Consider the following 15,199-nt stretch of genomic DNA (forward strand, 5'->3'; position numbering starts at 1 on the left):
TCTTGTATCAGCCTCGTACCAGGGAGAGAAGTTGTCTGCAGGGGTTGGGTTGGGTTGGTTTGCTTTTGCTGGGCGGTGTTCTTCATTAAAACGTTACGTTAAAATAAAAGAACAGCTGGCATTTTGTGTATGCAGACGGAGGGGAAAAAATGAAAAACAAACCTTTGTCATGCCAATACGTGGCCACACAGCCTCTCTGCATGCCCGTGGCCTGCTGGCAGTGCCTTTTCCTTTTTTTTTTTCTGTCTACCGAGGATGGAAACGTTCCCCTCACACCAGTTTCACCGCAAGCCATTGTTCAGGTGTGGCCAGCACAAGGGGTGAGTGGAGAGAGGGAAGCTGAATCTGATGGAAGTGGGGCTGGTCCCTCTGCCCCCTTGTTTTGGGGTGCACTGGCACCTCCCCAACTTTGCCCACCGCAGCTGGGACCTCACAGCTGCCCCTGCTCCCCCGTGGAGCTTCAGCCCGAGCTGCTGAAGGTCCTGCTCAGTCTCAGAGCCGCAGCAGAAGCCTCCTGCTTCCTGCGGCAGGCTCCGTGGAGATGGTCTGGTTTGCTGGAGAAATCATTTGTATCCTCGTTATAAATATCCTGGTAAGATTAGTGGAATAACACATGCAGCAGACAACGTTTGTGAGCTTATAATGCCTTTTAATTAATGCTCTGTCCCCATCAGGACAAATTCTACAGAAGTAAATGCAGTTTGGTGAGTTTCCCCAGAATTGCCAGGCCTGGCATTGCTGTCTGCGACGGTCAGCACCGGCTCGAGTAAGAAGGGATGCTCTAAGCAAACCAGAAGCGCTGCGTTATTTCTTCCAGCAGCTCTGCGCTCAGGTGCAGCTGTGCTGTCTTGAGATATTTCAATGATAGTTTCCCCTACAGGCTATTAAAAAAAAAAAAAAAAAAAAAAGGGAAGTGGAACAGAGGTGCAGAACCACCTTCCCACGCAGAGAGAAATGATGATGAATGGCTTTTAAAAGAGAGAAAAAGGGGGGATGTAAAAACAAAGCATGAAGATGGATGAGAAGAGAAAGCACGTCAGGGTGCTCTGCTTCTCACACACCTTCAAGGAACACTGGGCTACGCTGACATGTGGGGGGGAAATCAGTGATTCTGCACAGCCCACGGGCACCCCTGGAGACTTGTTACCTACAAAGACCTTAAGCCAAAGTTAACTACCTGGACTTCAATTCTTAAACACACGAACAGCTTTTCTCATAGCAGACAGGAAAGCAACTCCTCCTGTCAACGGCCAGCCCAGAACTGCTGCAGCCTAAAGCAAAGGCTCAGCCCCGCTGGCCACGGTGGCATTTTGGGGACACTTTCCAGGCCCCGTAGGATTCAGCAACACGGAATCGGCCCCTCCAGCAGAGGCATCTGCAGGGTTGGCTCACTCCTGCCCCGTGCCTGCAGAAGCTGTCTGAAGCCCGCCACTGACTTCTAAAAATTTCCAAGTAACATTTAGGGATTTCTTTAAAAAAAAAAAAAAAAAAAAAAAAAAAAAAAAAAAAGATGAAGAAGAACAGCTGGGAAAGAGAACGCTGAGAAAAGACGCTGAGAAAATACCTGGAAATCCTCTTTTGGAAGGGCGGCTGCATCTGTGAAATCTCACGAGTCTGATGCAGACACAAAGACCACTGGGATCGCTTCAGAACTCCGCTGGTACCTGTGCTTGCGTTCGCACTTCATCTCGCTTGCTAGGCTGCCCCTAAAAGCCACCCTAAACAACGCTGCTGAAGCTATTGGGAAAATCTGTTTGCACGTTCAGTTAGGTATTCCTGCTGATAAAAACTGCGATTAGTTCTAACAATAGTCTAACAAAAGTTTTCTCATACCTGCAATCCCAGTGCAGCAGGAACCAGGTGAGCAGCCACAGCAGCAGGGGACATTGGGAACCAGCTCCAGGAAGTCACTCCCTGACATCCCTCTGATTTTCAAGCTATCTGCTTTCCATACTCATTAAACAGCTGTACCTGGCCCTCCACAATAAATCTGGGGTACGACAGGCCCTTGGTTTAACCAAACTTAGTCTGCACTTGCAGCATGGTAATGGGGTGTCAGCATTTCATGACTCTAAATAAAATACCCTTCTCCTTGGGGATCCTCACCAGGGGGTCACCTTTCACTTCCAGGAAGTTGACACTTCAAGGTTTATTGCTTATTTATTTTCCACTCAGCAAAGCAAAGAGATAGTTATGAGGTACTCGGGTTTAACTCAAGCTGTTTCTGGAGTGGCAGCAAATAATTCTTCTGGTCCACGAGGAAATTCTGCATTCATTTCTGTTTTATTACGAAAAGATAAACAAACCCCAATTTCCTTTCTCACGTCTCTTTGGAAGTCATGTGAACCAGGCAAACAAGATTTGTCCAAGCGCATCTTCTGCAAGGAATCACAACCTTTCAACGTCAGTTTCCAAATGGCACCACTCCACAAAGCCGTGGCCAGAACCAGAGCAGGAAGCACTGGATTCCCTGCATCCTTCCAGGAAAAAAGCACGGTGCTGTGAAGGGCCCGGGGGAGCAGCACGGACCTACCTGGAGAAGCTCAGCGGGGACCAGGAGCTGCCCCTTGGGTGGGGGCTCTACATGAGGAACTCCTTCCCCTCTTGCTGCTGTGCCCCAGCTGGTTCTGGCCTGGGTCTGAAAATAGAAAAGTTTTTTGTTTGTTTGTTTGTTTCATTTTTTCTCTTTAATGTATCAAAACTACCAAAAAAAAAAAGAGAACAAGCCATGGGGGCACCAGAGCCTAAGCACTATCACTGTTTTATACAGAGGTTTGGTGAGCTCGGAGCAATCGATCCCAACAAAAACCTTCAAAGCTACTCTGATATTGCCAAAACGCTGCTGCCTCCAACGGGGATTTGCAGCTGGCCCAGCAAAGCAGAGAGGTGCAGGGACATGTGTTTTCTCCCTACAGCCGTCCCCTTCAAATCAGATTTGGTGCTGTGGCTGCCATGCTCCCACAGGAAACAAAAAGCCTAGGGACATGTCTGCAATTCAAAAAAAAGAGATTATGCAGAGCACGTGGAAAAAGAGCTGGCTCTAAAGAGGTGCAGGTGTGGCCCAAATTGCTCTGAATTAGCTAAACTGATGGAGCATCACCCTGGCTTTAGATCAGTTCAGGCTGAAGGGGGCAAGCCCTGAAGACCCTGCTGCAGCACCTTGGATTTGCTTTAGGAACAGGCTTAGCTTCACTGAAAGAAGCCAGTTTTGTGGTAAAATGAGTTATCTGCAGACACGTTCCCAGTGTTTTAGGGAACAATTTGCAATCCAATTTGCTGTTATTGTGTGCCGCTGGGCACCTCTGCCGCTGTGCTCAGGCTTGGGTGAGGATTTCCTGCAGCTCAGCAGAAAAGCAGCAGAGAGCGTGGCAGCTCAGCCAGTGCCCCTGCTGTGGCTTGGGCAAGGTTTGCATTTGAGAAGCTGGTGGGCAGAGATGAAATTAAGCCTCGTGGGCACTTTGTACCAGTAGATCCCAATACATTTTGGCATGGGGCAAAGCAGAGTGTTTCCACTACACCACAGGCTCACTTCCAGATGTTGTGCATGATTTCTGAGTTGGGCTCAGTGTTTCTAATGACAAAGCAGGCACCAGCTTGCAATAAAGGGGTCCGCAGGAACGCTCTGGTGGCCCCAGATGTGGAAGCTGATGCCACACAGTGCTGCACGAATCTCCAGGCACACCACCTAAAGCAGTGGTTTCCAGAGCATTTGGAAAAGCCAGCCTCTGACTGGAACATGGCTGTCCAGGCTGGGATGCACCTGGAAGATGTGAGTGGGGTGCTTTCAACTGAGCTGGGCTGCCCCAAACACCCTCCGAGCAGCAGTGCCCTCTGCTCCCTGGGCAGAGTCCCCCACATGTCCCCTTGGTCCCCTCCATAGTGGCTGGGGGCTCCCAGGTCCCCCACTTCCATCTCCACCGCTGGACTCCATCCAGCACATTCCGCAGCTCACTGAGTACCACAGACAGCCCTGTCTGCTTTCCCTCCTCTTCCTCTTCCCTTTCCTTCTTCCATCCAGGACTCACCAGAATACTCACTTGGTCTCAGGGTTTCCACACGTGCTGTCACCAGAAGGTCTCAGCAAGGAGCAAGAAGAGGGCACAGAAACACTCAGGGGTTTTGTTAGGAGTGGATTTGCCTCCCTGCCAGGTTTAACCCGGAGCTGCAGATCTTGACTCCTTAACCCTGTTTGCTTTTCCTCTCTGTGAAAAGAAGACGATGGAAAGAAAACAGACGTCACTCTAGGAGCTCCCTGGCAGACAACCAGTCGCGGGTCACCTCCTCCTGCCCCGCAGCCGTCAGTGAGAAACAGCCCCGCAGCCCCAGCGCGTCCCCAGGGGCAGCCACGAGGATGCTACCCCAGAGATGGGCTGTCTTTGGCCTCACGGGGAAATGGGCAAGGTCATCTAGTCTGCACCAGGGGTCTCTGAGTTACCTCTTCTTCGTTGCCATACTTTGAGATAGGCCAGGAAATATCACGGCAGAATGCACTTCTAGCGAAAATGCTCTGAGACCCCATAGGTCCCCCAGGGAATCCTCTAAAAGCAGTGAAATGTGAGCAGAGTGAACATTTTTACAGTGAATTTTTGACCCTAAAGTGAAGAAGGTGGATTAAAACACAGAAATCTGGGGATCTTGGCAGATATGGGGGCAGGTGAAAGCTGTGTTCAATCCCCAGTGGAATTTGAAGCCAAGGACTTCAAATGCAAAGACTGAGTAACAAAAACAGAAGATAAACAAAAGCACCTGATGACATCTATTGGTAGGTTTTAAACCAAGGTGTTCCATTTACAAGGATTCTTGAGGAGGGGAGTGTAACCCATAAACTTCATTAAATGGGTCATGAATAGATCAGTTCAGAATCAATGTCTTCTGACCATCAGCTTAAGTGTCCTGCAGCTCCTGGAGGTTTGCATTCCTCTTACCACCACCATCTCCTAACCAGCTGCACAGCTCCAGATCTTACAAGGCTTTTTCAGGCTGTCTTGCTTCCTGATGTGTCTTTTTCTTCTGGGTGAATGCAACCCATCCAGAAAGTTTCTGTCAAGGCCATTTTACCAGAATCTACCTGGGTTATTTTAATAATCTACCTGAGATTATTTTACCCTTCTCTTTGCATTCTTCCACTGGATTCTTCCTCCAAGGTGCAAACCTTTCCTCTGCAGCTTTCAGGTTCTTCGTGGCTTTGCTCCCTCCTTGACAACCAGCTCTCTTTGCTACCCAGAGAGCTGACGCTGCTTCCAAGCAGCCCATGATGCCCATCCCCATGTCCACGTTTACTGGGGACTGAGGCAGTTCCCAGATGAGAGTGCTGGTGCCTCAGCCCAGTTGCATGGTTGGGAGGAGGTCGTGTGTGTGCGTCCAACCCCTGATAAATGCCTTCGTGGAACCATAAAACAGCTTGGGTTGGAAGGGACCTTAAAGATCACCCAGTCTTAACCCCCTGCCACGGGCAGGGACACCTCCCACCAGACCGGGCTGCCCATGCCTTGAACACCTCCAGGGATGGGGCATCCACAGCTTCCCTGGGCAGCCTGTGCCAGTGCCTCACTGCCCTCTGAGTGAAGAATTTCCTCCTAACATCTAACATAAATCTCCCTTCTTCTAGTTTAAAGCCATTCTCCCTTGTCCTGTCACTGTCTGCTTCAGCAAAAAGTTGCTCTCTATCTTTTTATAAACCCCCTTTAAGTACTGAAAGGCTGCTGTGAGGTCTCCCCAGGGCCTTCTCTTCCCCAGGCTGCACAGCCCCAGCTCTCTCAGCCTGTACCCACAGGAGAGGTGCTCCAGCCCCCTGACCACCCTCACGGCCCTCCCCTGGCCCCGCTCTCCCAGCCCCACACCCTCCTTGTGCTGGGCCCAGCCCTGGACGCAGCACTCCAGGGGGGGCCTCCCGAGGGCAGAGCAGAGGGGACAATCCCCTCCCTCCCCTGCTGCCACCCTTCTGGCGGTGCAGCCCAGGACGCCGTTGGCCTGCTGGGCTGTGAGCACACACTGCTGGCTGCTGTCCAGCTTCTTGTCCACCAGAACGCCAAGTCCCTCTCTGCAGGGCTGCTCTCAGTGAGCTCTTCTCCCAGTCTGTGCTCATGGCCGGGATTGCCCCGGCCCAGGTGCAGCACCTTGCACTTGGCCTTGTGGAACCTCATCGGGTTCACGTGGGCCCACTTCTCCAGCCTGCCCAGGTCCCTCTGGATGGCATCCCTTCCTTCTGGGGTATGGCTGCACCACTCAGCTTGGTGTCATCTGCAGACTTGCTGAGGGTGCACTCGATCCCACTGTCTGTGTCACTGATAAAGATATTAAACAGACCCCTGAGGGACACCACTCGTCACTGGCCCCCACCCGGACATGCAGCCATTGGCCACCACTCTCTGGGTGCGGCCATCCTGAAAATTCCTTCTCCATTGGTCCACCCATCAAGTCCATCTCTCTCCATTTTCGAGACCAGGATGTCACGTGGGACTGTGTCAAAGGCCTTACAGAAATCCAGCTAGATGTCATTGGTTGGTCTTCCCTTCTTGACTGATGCACCCACTCCATCACAGAACGTCTCTAGTTTGGTCAGGCATGATTTGCCCTTGGTGAAGCCGTACTGGCTCTCTCAGATGCCCTCCCTGTTTTTCACGTGCCTTGACATTGCTTCCAGGAGGATCTAATTGGTCACTAATGAGTTGCCAGAGCAGAAGTGAGTCATCTCTGCATCAGTGTTCTCAAAACTTTGCTGTGGTGCCAGGTGACTTGTGCTGGGTTTACATGGCAAGGGCTCGGTAGCAGGGGGCTGGAGGGGTGGCCTCTGTGAGCAGAGCCCAGCAGCTGCCCCATGTCAGGTCAGAGCCAGCTCAAGACGGCTCCAAAGGGACCCTCTGCTGGCCAGAGCCGAGCCATGAGTGACACTGGGTGGGCCTCTGGGAGAGCAGACTGAAGAAAGGGGGAAAAAAATAATTCATGACAGCAGCTGGGAGAGAGGAGTGGGAACCAGCCCTGCAGACCCCAAAGTCAGTGCAGCAGGAGGTGCTCCAGGCACGCAGCAGCAGTTCCCCTGCGGGCTGTGGAGAGGCCCCTGGTGGAGCAGGCTGTCCCCCTGCAGCCCATGGGTCCCACACGGAGCAGATCTCCATGCTGCAGCCCGTGGAGGAGCCCCCGGTGGAGCAGGTGGATGTGGCCTGGAGGAGGCTGCGGCCCATGGAGAGCCCCCGCAGGAGCAGGCCCTGGGCCGGAGCTGCAGCCCGTGGAGAGGAGCCCACGCAGGAGCAGGGGTCTGGGGGTGCCAGAATCCCGTGGGAGGGACCCCACATGGAGCAGGGGCAGGGAGTGACCATGAAGGAGCAGCGGAGACGAAGCATCAGGGACTGACCGCAGCCCCCATTCCCTGTTCCCCTGCGCTGCTCGGGGGGAGGAGGTAGAAGAAGGTGGATGGGGGGGAAGTAGGTTTTAGCTTGATTTTAGCTTCTCGCTCTTCCAGCCTGTTAGCAATAGACAATAAATTACATTAATCTCCCTACGCTGAGTTTCTGTTTTGCCAGTGACAGTAATTGGTGAGCGATCTCCCTGTCCTTATCTCAAGCCATGAGCTTTTTTCATCATATTTTCTCCTCGTTCTGTCGAGAAGCAGGAGTGAGAGAGCAGTGAGGTGGTGCTGAGCTGCCCATCGGTGTGAAACCACCACATGACTACAAATGCTTATGTTGCTGCTAAGTGGGTTTTGTGAAGCTCCACAAGCAGCACCTGCCTGCACTGCAATGTTTCCGTGCTCCAAAGCTCTGCAGAGGTTGCAAGCAATCCCAGGATGTCCCTGAAAGCAACAAAAAATGCCCTAGCTTCTGCTTCTGCCATAAAATCAAGGACGCTGGCACTGACCAGACTGGAGCTAAACCAATTATGGAGGGAAGCATCAGGCCCAAGAAATGTGTAGCTCCTGCCCAAGAAAATTTGCCCGTCTTAACAAAGAAATCTGTTCCCTGATTTGAATTCAGGCCTGCTCTCTGTGCCGTGCAAATGTGCCCCAAATGCCAGCTGTATTTTGACCCCGTGAAAGTGGAGGCTGTGCGGAGCTGCTGGAGGCCAGGCTGCCGTGTCCAGCCAGCGAGGAGGACAGAGGGGCAGCCGAGAGCAAATTAACCTGGTCCTTGGTTTCACCCTGAGCCTGCGAGGAAGAAAGGGCAGCGGGGAGCACACGGTCCCCTCGGGGCGCCTGTCCCAGCTTCCCATGGCTGAGGAAAGGCCGAGGGAAGTTGCCACGCGTTCTGCCAGAAAGCTGCAGGAGGAAGGGGTTGATGCAGTAACATTTGCTCCTTTCCATGATGCTTGTCGTGAAGGGAGATGCCTCCTGCAGAGCATGGGAAGGGATCCGGAGAGGATGGAGCTGCCCAAAAACAGCCCTGGCTGACACAAGCCTAGGAAAAGCACAGGGAAATGCAGAAGAGCAGCAGGAGGCAGCCCCATGGAACAGAACCCCTCAGCAGCACAAAGGGACCCTTCCAACTCCTTTCTTCCCCTAACACTCTGTTCCCTCTCTACATGTTTTCTCTTCACTAACTGAGAGGGTCTCCAGAGTCCATTTTGCAGCTGTTGGTGAGAAACAACAGCTCTTCTCAGGAGCTTGTAGCAGCCAGGCTCCATTTTCTTTTCATTTCCTCCTTTTCAGACACTTCCTGCCTCATGAAGTGCATGTGCGTGCGAGGAGCAGTCTGCCTCCAGTTGGAAATGTCAAACACAGTTCATCTTAGCTGGGGCTCTAGGAATTCTGCAGTTATTTCTAAAGAGGAGAACAAAATTGAATTCTTTCCTCCTTGTTACTGAAGCATGGGACCAAACTGTCAAAGAAATCACATAATAAGAAAAATGACATGTTATGTACTGGGGAAAAGTTCAAGTCAGAGCCTTTGACAGGCACAAATTGGACTGGGAAAGCAAACAGAGGTGCTGGTTTTGTGCTGGGCACCCTGGAGACACTTACATGACAGAACTGCGAGCTTTGTCGCATGGACAATACAGAACAAAATCCCGTGCCAGGCTTGGGGGGTGGGACTGCAAGTGAATTTGGGTCACAGGCCCACTCGGGGCAGGTAGAGAGCATGCAAGACGACGCCCAAGCCCCGTGCCCTGCTGGGCAGCTGTGCTCAAAACCAGACCTGGTGCTAAAAGCCTGCAGCAGGAGCTGGGATCAGGTTTTGCATCACAGTGCCCTCGGCACGGCTCCCTGCAAACACCCTACGACAGCTAGATAGATTGAAATGGAGGAAAAAATGATGGAAATGGTTCTCTTCTTACAGCCATCTGAAGGACTGTCCTTCCGTCATGATCCAGGCACAGCCACCACGTCTCTGGCTTGTGCCCCATCACGTTGGCTGAAGCCCCATTGCCTTCCCATGGAAACATCTCTGGGGCTGGGCTCCCAGAGGGGTCCTGCCAAACGTCCCAGCCGCCACCACTGCCACCACACACTCCAGATACCTCCCTTTCCCATGCCCACACTCCAGCATCTGCTCTATAAAAATAGCACGCACTTGTCTTTTCCAAGCTATTTATACTGGTTTTGTTTGTGCAGTAGCCAGGCCGTTATCTGTACTGGAGTTACACAAATACCGTCTTAAAATAATTTAAACACCTGGCAAATGTTTGCCATTATCCCAGCCGTTTCTCTTGCCATGCCACTATGGAAGACATATTCATATCCTTTCCTGAGCCAGTGAAATCCCATCCTGACGTTTCAATAGGACGCCACTGAGTGTTTGCAATTTAAAAGTGGATTTGTGTTAGTTGCCATCACAGATTCAAGGCACCGTAGCAATGCCTCAATAGAGTCTTGTGTTCTTATCACTGCAAGCGTGCACACGTGTGTGTGCAAACAAATATTTGAAGGAACCTTAGGCAGCACTACAGATTGAATGCTTAAATGTGTGCTTAAACAAGATGCAGCCAGGTAATATGTCTTGGTGAAACAAGTGTTCATTCCTCAGCCACTGAATATATATGTTCTGGGCAACTAAATCTGCAGCTACTACAGACAGCCAGTACATGGGCAGGGATGTGGGATTAGCCCACCTAAGTCTGCGACTCAGCTCCATAAGTCTGGAGAGACAGAGCTCCCAGCTTCACATCCCATCAGGGCACCAAGCCATGGCTGAGCTGGTTTGCAGCGGGTGTCTCTGCCCGTAGACGAGACCGTGTCCCCTAAGAGGTGCGTGCAACTCCTTCTTAAAGCAAAGCATTGGCATGAAGAAACTGCCATCTTGCTAGATGGCATTAGTTTCCTCTTGTTTTAATTAATGGCATTAATTCCTGGTTGTTTGCTTACTTGATGTAATTTTAATGATTAGATTAACAGATATTTCTTAATTCCTAGCAGACTGATGAGGCTGCAGGGTGCATCTGGTTTTGCCCAACAGCAGCGCAAAATCTTTCTCCTAATGAGCTGTCAAAAAATGTAGCACCAGCAGAAACTCCTTACCCACGGCTTGCGGAGATGAAAGAGAAGCTTGTTCTATTTGCATGATACAAACAAATAGCAGACATCTCCTATAGGAACGGAAGGGCCTGTCTGTTACAGTGATGTTCAACAGCTCACTTGGATAAAACTTTCCAAGAGGAGGGCGCGCTGGCGGTGGTGGTTGGATTGGTTTTTGTTTTTAAATCCGGAAGGCAAATCAAGGGTCCTAAGGGAACTACCAGAGATAAACAGAACCCAAATGGCACAAATTGAACACAGGATGCTCTTCCGAGGGACTCCCTTCTTACTAATTCTGAAACAGATGATCATCTTCGCTGTAGATAATTACACCACAGCTAAGACTCTGGGGTTGGTGCAATGTCATCTGTGTTATGAGAGTTAATAGCAGTGCAGGAAGCCACGCTTCAGGATCTAAAGCCTGTACTGAACCGATGCAGAGATACCTGCAAAGTAGGTGACTGTGATGCAGGAATAACTTTTCTCTGCAAATCAACCCCAAAGATATGTAAGCAGGTGGCAATGAGGAATGAGATTCTCAGACCCTGGATACTTTCACAATGAGGGTGTACAAATATTTTGGTGGTGTTACAAGAAGCAACAGAAAAGCCCGGCAAAAGAGCTCAGAAAATGCCAAGGAAACACAGAAAACATTGTTACATTGTGTGGCTATTAAATTACACAGAAGGACAGAAGAATAAAATCCTTAAGCTCGTGAAACGAGACAATCGCATGCTTTTGTAGCACTGAAGACATGGCATGATTCATTCACAGACAGAAACATGTCAGAGGTCCAAGAACCCAAGTGACATGACAATCAGAGGTGACAGCTTCCAAAGGATGTTTCAAAAGACAAAGCTTTAGGAACAGGCTTTCTGTCACCTACCAGATCTAAACACAAAATAGTGACATTTTCTTTGAGTCTGCTGATGGGAGAGTACCGCCAGATGCCTGCTGCCCGCAGAGCAGGCTGCGTGGTGCCTCTCATGCACTGCATCTGGAGAACGGGGACTGCTGGCACCTCGCTGCGACTCGGGGCCAAGCCATGCAGCACACATGGCCAGGGAGCTCCCGGGAGCTCCTTCCAGCCCGGCTGACCCATCCGAACACGCAATGAGCGGCAGCCTCCTGCGAAGGTAAACAAGCACCACTGAACTCTGAAACTCTAATTTTGGCCGCCGGATGAGGCAGCCAAAATTGTTTTCCAGATAAATGTGATTGTTTACAAAGCTGACACAACCCGAATGTCAGTTTTACAGCAGCTCCTTGGTGCAGGGCGATGAGGCAGCAGGCACTTATTTTTGCAGAGGCATGAAGCGTTAAGTCAGGCTTTGGCTTCTTCTTGCTTCCTCTCTCCTACTTCCATAGCAGTGCACAAACACTTAATTCTCTTAAGAGGGTAAAGTACCATGTACAACTAAGCCACATTTGAGCTAAGTACAAAGGAACTAAACATGTCCCTTGCTCAAGTATCCACAAACATAACTTTCAGGGAGAGAAGACTTCCACAAGCATGCTTTTGCTGTAGTTTCCCTTGTAGAGTCCAAACTTTGAGGCAAGAACTTCTGAGACGGGGTGATATTGTTTCTCCCTTGAGGCCCAGCATCTTCAGTGTGGGGAAGGACCTCCACCAAATGCTTCCATATTTAACTTTCCTGGAAAGGTCAAAGGGGAACTTCAGCTGCATTTTCAGATTTTCCTGAGAAAAAAAAAAAAAAAAAAATGTTATTTTTAACAGAGTTCCAGGGAGTAAAAAAGCCTCTTCACCCTTGAATGCCACGTGCTTTGCCAGAGAAAAGGAATGGAAAACACAAGTAGTAAACTAATTAGGGGGCATTAACATCACCTCAGCCGTGCATTTGCATTAGATCTGCTTTCCAGTACCTTATCTGCTCTTCATCTCTCCACATCATAGTCAAAAAAAAATAACTCAAAGAAACAAGACAAAAAGTCTGGGCATCTTTTGTGGATACTGAAAGCCTACACAGGAAGTCCTCCTGAACGACTTCTCTTTAAGAGTTGTTTCCTGGAAAATGATTTTATTATTTAATTTTTAATGACTGCAATATATAAGTGTTTCTCTTCATTTTCTTTGCTCCAGACTCTGTCCACATCCCTTCTGGGGCCATAAGATGTTACGTGCTTTTAACTGATACCTCAACCGCTTTCATGGTTGATAACTGATATCTCACCACTTTCACATCTCATGCACTAGGGATGCATTCACATTTCCTTCACAAAGCAGTGATAGTTTATTTATAAATGTGTATTTTAGGAATGAAGTAACTCCCTTGTATTAATTTACAAAATTTCAAAGCTACTACATACTAATGCCTCTTTTGGAATCAATAAGGATTGTCCAGTTAATTACAAGTCATTTTCCCTATAATAGAAAAGATGCTAAATGTGAAGTCTGGGTTGATTCTAATTTAATTTCCACTGATGTGTTAGCCCATGAGGAAAGGCAGGCAGCTCCTGTGAAAGCAGCTCATCTTCCAGGAGCACAATACCACCAGTAGCTGATATCCAAGAAGGATACATTCTCTTAGTCATGGACTCAAATCAATGTTACAACGCCCTTTTTTCTCTTTGGACCCTTCTCTCTCCAAGGCCTTGGTTAGTTCAAGTAACAACCCCAGATCATTCCCCTGTACTCGGCTCTGGTGAGGCCGCACCTCGAGTGCTGTGTTCAGCTCTGGGCCCCTCACTACAAGAAGGACATCGAGGCCCTGGAGCGTGTCCAGAGCAGGGCTATGAGGGGCCTGGAGCACAAGTCCCGTGAGGAGCGGCTGAGGGAACTGGGGGTGTTTGTTCTGGAGAAGAGGAGGCTCAGGAGAGACCTCGTTGCTCTTTGCAGCTACCTGAAAGGAAGGTGTGGGGAGCTGGGGGTCGGCCTCTTCTCACAGGTAACCAGAGATAGGACTAGAGGGAATGGCCTCAAGTTGCGCCAGGGGAGGTTCAGGTTGGAAATGAGGAGACATTTCTTCTCAGAAAGAGCAGTCAGGCACTGGGACGGGTTGCCCAGGGAGGCGGTGGGGTCACGGTCCCTGGGGTGTTCGAGGAAAAGTTGGACGTGGTGCTTAGGGACGTGACCCTGCTGTGGAACGAGCGACAGAAATGGGCACGATTTTCCACCGACACCTTTACTAGGGTGCAAGAGGATCCCCACGAGGATCCCCAGGAGGATCCCCGCCCCGTTTCAGACGTTAGAAACCCGTTAGGCTCCAACCCCGCCCCCCCACCACACGCCTCCCCTCAGCCTCCGTCCCGCCCCCGGCTCCCCATTGGCCGCGGTGCCCGCCCGTCAGCCGCGGTTGCCATGGCGGCCCCGAGGGAGGGGCCATGGCGGCCGGCGGACGGACGGAGCGGGGCGGGGCGGGCGGCACCGGCACCGATGCACGGAGCGGAGGAGGCGGCGGCGGCGGCGGCCGGGGGGCCGCGGGTGAGCGCGGCGAGCACGCAGACCGACAGCATGGCCGGTGAGCGGGGTGCCTCGGCTCGGCTCGGCTCGGCTCGGCTCGGCTCGGCTCGGCTGGCCCCGGGGCGGCGCAGCCGTTCTCGGGCCGGTGCAGCGGCTCAGCCCGGGGTGGGGGGGTGTGCGCCTTCGTGCCCCGCTCCGGGCGGGGAAGGGGGACTCGCAAAATGGTTGCCCACGTTGCGGGGCTCTGGTATAAACCCTACAGCCGGCACCAAGCCCTGCAGCCGGCACGTAAACCCTACAGCCCGGCCACATCCCGCGGGAGAGGCCCTGCGCCTTTCTGCTTCCCCGTGCAGGAGCAGTGGGGTCTTGGATGCTGCCCTCCCCGGCTTGCTTCCCGCCGGGAGTGCTGTGTGTGCCTCCAGGGAACGGGACCCCAAACCTGCAGGGGTAAAATCACAGCCCTGGGGGGTGAGCGGGGCTTGGTTGGGAACCGAGGGCTTGGTGCACCTCCAAAGAGCACGCCCCTCCCGCCTGGCTTTGTGCTCAGCAGCAAAGAGCCTCTCTGTGGTTGCTTTAAATTCTTCTGCCTTCAAAAGTCCCCAAAGGTACCTGCTACCTTCATCCAAAGTCCCCAAAGGTACCTGCTACCTTCATCCAAAGTCCCCGAAGTTTCCAGGCTGCTTTGACCACCATTCTCTTCACTCCATGGCACTTTAGGGAACCTTTACCTATGTAGATGAATAAAGATGTGGAGACATTTCCATAATAACTGTGACCACAGTTCTTTGCTTTTCCATCACAATCTCTTCCTGCTTCTCATTATACATTTATGTTGTTTCAGGACAGGGAGGTGAAAGAGCACATTCCTCGGTTTGTTTCCCTTGTGTACAACATGTCACACTCAGACTAGGTCCAAAAGCCCCAAACAATAGCTCGGACTTGTTTCTGTTGTATTTTATTTAAAATCTACTCTGGTGAATTGTAATCCATTTTAGTAGACATGATGGTAGACATGTCAGTTGACGTGAATAGTGCTGCTTGTTGTAGCTTGCAACAGGAATGAACTTAAATATCCACTTAAGAAAACAAAATCCACTTGTTTACATGCGGCTGGCAGACTTACCTTTAGCATTTGTTTTTAGTACAAGTGAGGACAAATCTTCATGTGCACCTTGCTAGCAGGCGTGCCTGATGGGGCTGGCCAGGCGCCCCTTGCAGTGTTTGTGCTCGGTGGGATAGCAGAGCCGTGCAGCCTAAGGAGGCAGCGTGGCATCGGATGGTGCTGCTACAGGACTAGATCTGCTTTCCAAAATCCCTGGTAGTTTTGTTCTTCC

At 51.1% G+C, this 15,199-nt stretch overlaps 1 protein-coding gene and 1 long non-coding RNA gene across 2 annotated transcripts in view; one reads left to right on the forward strand and one right to left on the reverse strand.

Annotated features, from left to right (window-relative positions):
* The window catches only part of LOC118165270, a 22,411-nt gene continuing 7,212 nt past the window's right edge, over positions 1–15,199 (reverse strand). Inside the window, exons 2-4 of the long non-coding RNA XR_004749955.1 lie at positions 8,134–8,140; positions 3,731–3,740; positions 1–12 (exon numbers count right to left, since the gene is read on the reverse strand). This is a non-coding gene — a long non-coding RNA (uncharacterized LOC118165270). The remainder of the gene's footprint in view (positions 13–3,730; positions 3,741–8,133; positions 8,141–15,199) is intronic.
* CDADC1 (cytidine and dCMP deaminase domain containing 1) overlaps positions 13,725–15,199 on the forward strand; it is a 14,651-nt gene continuing 13,176 nt past the window's right edge. Inside the window, exon 1 of the mRNA XM_035323138.1 lies at positions 13,725–13,923. Coding sequence (XP_035179029.1) covers positions 13,764–13,923 — 160 coding nt within the window. The 5' untranslated portion in view covers positions 13,725–13,763. The remainder of the gene's footprint in view (positions 13,924–15,199) is intronic.

This window comes from Oxyura jamaicensis, chromosome 1 (assembly GCF_011077185.1).
Source record: "Oxyura jamaicensis isolate SHBP4307 breed ruddy duck chromosome 1, BPBGC_Ojam_1.0, whole genome shotgun sequence".
NCBI lineage: Eukaryota > Metazoa > Chordata > Aves > Anseriformes > Anatidae > Oxyura > Oxyura jamaicensis.